Genomic DNA, 5,000 nt, shown 5'->3' on the forward strand with positions numbered 1-5,000 from the left:
GAATCAAGACAATGGTGTTAGTCGATTTTTGTGATTAAAAAAAAATATAATGTTTTTGATTTGTAAAAGAAAAATGTACATGTGAGCGGGAAAAGTTTATAGATGGTGAAGTTTACAATGTTAAATGAACATTCTTTCTAAGTTCAAAAGTATTTTTTTCTTATTCTTATATAGATATCAGAATGTGTGACTAAGGTGTTCTATAGTGATGTATATATATATATATATATATATATATATATATATATATATATATATATATATATATATATATATATATATATATAAAATCATGAAAACCATATGCAAAATATTTCACAGTTCGTAAAATATTTACATATCAATGTATCTTTTCCCCCAACCCCTACTCAGATCACTGCTTTTGCCACTCATTAACGCTTTCGCATCACGAATTACAAAGCGATCATCTAATGTCACATTTATTTTAACTCCTGGGAAAATGAGCACTGAATTCGCCGAGAAAGCTTTCCCTCCTCACATTGCCGCCGTGACGTCATCACAGAGCCCGCGAGAACCACTGCCGCCAAAACGAGCGTCCTTCAAAGCGTCCTGCTCTTTCAGGAAATCGTGTAAGGGCGGAGAGCCGTTGAGAATGTCTCGGACTTTGGACGTTTTGGCTGGAGCGAGCCAGCTTGCTCCTCTTGACCCTCTGTGGTTTGTTGAGAATCAGGTGCGGAGTCAAGACAGTGTTATGGTGTCGCTCTTTTAGGAAAATTGTATCATATCATTATGCTTTGGTTCAGATTACGTTGCTCATAAGAATTTAATTTTAATAAAGAAGTGTTTGAATACTAGTTTATATGATATAATTATTTTTATATATATGTGAGTACCAGGAATGGACAATAATGGGTTTTAGAGACTCTCCTTCCTCTCTTTCTTCTCATTCTTTGCTTCTATACCAGTTCACCCATTTTCCTCTTATTCCCATCTTCTTCGTTCTCCCCCATGTCTCATCCCATATATCTTTCGCATCCTCCTTCTCCCTCTCTTTCATTATCTTTCTCTCCATCTCCCATTCTATCCCTTCATTTCCCTTTTCTCATTCTCTTCCTCCTCATCCCTGTATTTCCTTACATTTCCCTCTTCCCATCTCTCTTTCTTCCGTCCATCTATCCCATTTCTCAGTCTCTTCCCCTTTTTTATCTCCATCTTTCTGTCTCTCATTCTCATTCCTTCTTTCTTTTTGTCTCCTACGTACCCATAGCTCCCTTTCTTTCCTTTCTATCTCTATCTACCTATTTGTCTGTCTGTCTCAGTCTCTCTCTGTTTGCCTCTCTCTCTCTCTCTCTCTCTCTCTCTCTCTCTCTCTCTCTCTCTCTCTCTCTCTCTCTCTCTCTCTCTCTTCCCCCTCCTTCTCCCTCCCTCCTTCCCTCTTTCCCCCTCCTCTCCCTCCCCACCCCCCGAGCGGCACCATAACATCCTCTGTTCGCCCTCCCCCAGTTAGGTCTCCCGCTCCGAGTGGACAACACAGACGCAGCGGAATTCGCCACCTCGGTCGTGTTCATCTTCAGAATAGCCATTCAGCTCAGCCAGGTGTTTGCTGCGCGCGAGGCAGAAGCGAAAGGCAGGTAAGAAAACGCAGGACTTATGCGTGTCTTTTTTCTCTCTTTTCTCCTTTTAGGTTTCGAGAAAAGGAGGCTGGAACGTCGACTTGGATCGAAGAGGGAAGACCGTTTCGGTGGATCGTCGACTTGTTTGTTGTGAAGCTTATCGTATCGTAAAAGAAAAAGAAAAGAGAAAGGACAAATATAAAATTGAATATCGAGAGATATAATCTTTATCGACTCGTAAGCGTGTGAATCTCCCATCATGACGACCTCACGACCTTTCATGCTCTTTGATTTTTACGTGAACACGCCCATCTTGGGTTCGAATGCCTCGAGGCCTCTGGGCAGCTCCGGGTTTCTCATCGTCGGCGCAGTCTTTCTGGACAGCATATTTGGCGTCCCTCCCGAGCTCGAACTAGCCAGCCAAGGCCAGGACTACGTAGACTACAACTACGACTACGGTGACTACCAAACGCGGTACGACACGGACTATCAAGCGGGTTACAGCGGCTATCCGTCTGGCTACAATGGCTATTATTACGGCTACAACGACTACCAGCCCAGCGGCTATCAGGATTATTACTACCCAGCTGGAGAGTCGTCGTATTCCCACCTGGGGCCAGCTGGTGCCAGACCTGGGGAGCCCTGGACGGAACCGAGACCCCACGTGGTTCTGGGGGAGGCCAGGTACCGGCGACGCTTATGACGTCATAGCCTCGCATGTGACGAAGTTGTGACGTCACACTCAGCCTAATATCTTTATGACTGTACTGTTACTTTCAAGAGCTTTCATTTATTGTACACATTATGATATTTTTACTTTAAAGTAATTTCATGCATTAAAAAAGGAAGAAAAATCATGATATTTACGAGTGCAAACAATTCGTGCTTTCAATATGAATAATATTACGCACTACATATCATTTGCTGAAAAATTATAAAGTAACAAACACTCCTACAACAATAATAAACACAACCAGCCGGCAAACGACAACCCCTTCACCTTAAAAAGTAAAAAAAAAATAAAGTAAATGAAACGCCAAAGAGGACAACTCCCTTATCTAACTCCTTGTTAACTCCTCCTCCCCCCGCCCTTTTCCCTTCCTGCAGGAGCCTCGCCGAGGACCAGATGACCATCTACCAGCAGCTGCAGTCGTCCCTCTCTGCCGTGGGCGTGGACGGGCGCTCCTGCCTCCTCAGGTTCATCTGCGAGGCTCAGCACCGTCGGATGCAGCGCCTCAACCTGCTCGGACAGATGTTGGCGACGCTGCTCACGTGAGTCGTGGTTGTGAGTTGTGTTGGAGAAGATGGGGATGCGTGTTTGTTTGTGTGCGTATGTGTTTGTTTGTTTGTGTGTGTGTTTGTGTTCGTATGTGTGTGTGTTTGTGATAGAATATGTGTCTAATCTATTTAATCTTGTTTTTGCTTTATCTCATGTAATACTGAGAATAATACAAAAGAGAAGAAAAGAAAGAACCGGAAGAACACAAAATAAAGACAAATCCACCATCGCAAGATACTCATCCTTCCCCTCCCCTCCCCCTCACCCGACGACCCCCCCCCCACAGCCCGAAAGAAGACGACTTCCTCTCGTCCTACGTAGAGGCGGCGGCGGCGGGTCGCGAGGGGTCGTGCCTGGAGAACTACTCAGCATGCCCCGTGTCCCTCTTCACCCTCATGGACTACGCCGCCCCTCCGTCCAAGTCTCCGAAGGGCAAGAGGAGGAGGAACAAACTCCCTGGTGCGGAGAAAACAGCAAGATCCTCACGAGCGATGTCGGCGGGAGAGACTGAGGACATGGCGGAGACTGTTGATGTCGAGGAGTAGCGTCGAGGAGACCGTTTACCGGAGTTACCCCCCTCGATCCTTTTTTCTTTCTGTTACTGGTTCTTGTATTTATTTATTGTCGTTATTTATTTATTTATCTCGTATTATAGGGTTTCCTGTATCGCCATTCAAGAATTTTTTTTTTCACACTTTCGTTTCACCGTTCTTATTTATTCCCAATTCTCTGTCAAGGGAGTTATATTATGAACATTCTCATAGAACTTCTCTGAATCGATCAGTTTCATTGTGGTATGAAGTCTAAACAGACCAAATATCACTCGATACATTATGATTCTTATACATCTCGTGACTTTCGAAGACTTTGCCTACATGACTTTTACGCAGACTCACAAAACTCTCACATCTAATGACATGTCATTAAGTACAGACCTTCTCGTAGACATTTAGTAACTGACAGATACTTATTTTTCTCCACAAAGACTCATTTGCTCAAGACGACTTGGTCACTCATAAAGACTTTTTTGTTTCTCACAGAGGTTTGTTTGCTCAATAGGATACGTGTACTTTAGAATGCTCACGGATGAGGTTTCCTGAAGAGACTCCTCTCTGTATTAATTCACACCCATTCGATGACAGACACTGACTTGTATACTGATAAGGTACACACGCAGACATTCATGTCGACATACGCACTTATCAGAATTCAATACCACACATTTAAACATATTAATTTCCATTATATACTCGCTCTCATACATATGTATATGTATTCATTCGCGAGCTTTCATGTTTCAGAACTTTGTAATTCACACAAGCCCATTTCATACTCACACTGACCCTTGGATATGTTTACTTATCTTCACAGACTCTTGTTTGATGACATACTTATATACTTTTGGGCATACTTATTCACACAGCCTATCATACTTTAATGGCATAATTACACAGACTTGAGACATTTTTTTACATAGACACATTAGATGACATTGCCATGATTAATTATACTTAGCATGATCACTTACCTTAATATATTTGTTAATCATTTGTTTATTACGTACATAGGACACATAAATTCATCACTTGCACATGTTATTATGATCATTGATACAGGACATTACTGTTTTTACATATATTTTTATAAATACAGACTACAACAAACATTATTTTCAGTGATATTCTGTAACTATTTTTTTGTGTTGGGAGATTTTTTTTTTTTTTAAGATATAAAGAATAGTTGCATGTATCAAAATAGTGCCATTAAAGTCATATGTATCAATTGCTCTGATAAACATGATTTTTCTGTACATACAGCAATGCCTTCCATTTAAAAAAAAAAAAGGTGATTGTTGATGGTGAAATGTAAACAATTATTTACATTACTATTTTATTGAGCTATCAATCGTTGGCATCAATTGTAATCCGCTGACGTCACCATTGCTATTATTAATTTATATTGTGGCCGGTAATACTACTGTTGTATGAAATATGTTGTTATCTATTATATTTTCGACTAAAAACTTCAATTCATCTCGCATTTCATTTGAATGCATAGAAAACGTATTCCATGTGCGAGGGCTTCTAATAAATGAATGAAGTATGTGTCTGTTTTTGTTTTACCCTTACTTCCTTCTCTCTCTCTCT

The 5,000-nt window shown here is 41.2% G+C and overlaps 1 protein-coding gene across 1 annotated transcript in view; it reads left to right on the top strand.

Moving 5' to 3' along the window:
- Nucleotides 1-4,958, top strand: part of LOC119598527 — a 5,170-nt gene extending 212 nt beyond the window's left edge. Inside the window, exons 2-4 of the mRNA XM_037948150.1 lie at nt 1,646-2,258; nt 2,682-2,846; nt 3,140-4,958. Of these exons, the coding sequence (XP_037804078.1) occupies nt 1,834-2,258; nt 2,682-2,846; nt 3,140-3,398 (849 nt within the window). The 5' untranslated portion in view covers nt 1,646-1,833 and the 3' untranslated portion in view covers nt 3,399-4,958. The remainder of the gene's footprint in view (nt 1-1,645; nt 2,259-2,681; nt 2,847-3,139) is intronic.
- Nucleotides 4,959-5,000: the final 42 nt, after the last annotated feature.

Source organism: Penaeus monodon, chromosome 41, assembly GCF_015228065.2.
Source record: "Penaeus monodon isolate SGIC_2016 chromosome 41, NSTDA_Pmon_1, whole genome shotgun sequence".
Taxonomy (NCBI): domain Eukaryota; kingdom Metazoa; phylum Arthropoda; class Malacostraca; order Decapoda; family Penaeidae; genus Penaeus; species Penaeus monodon.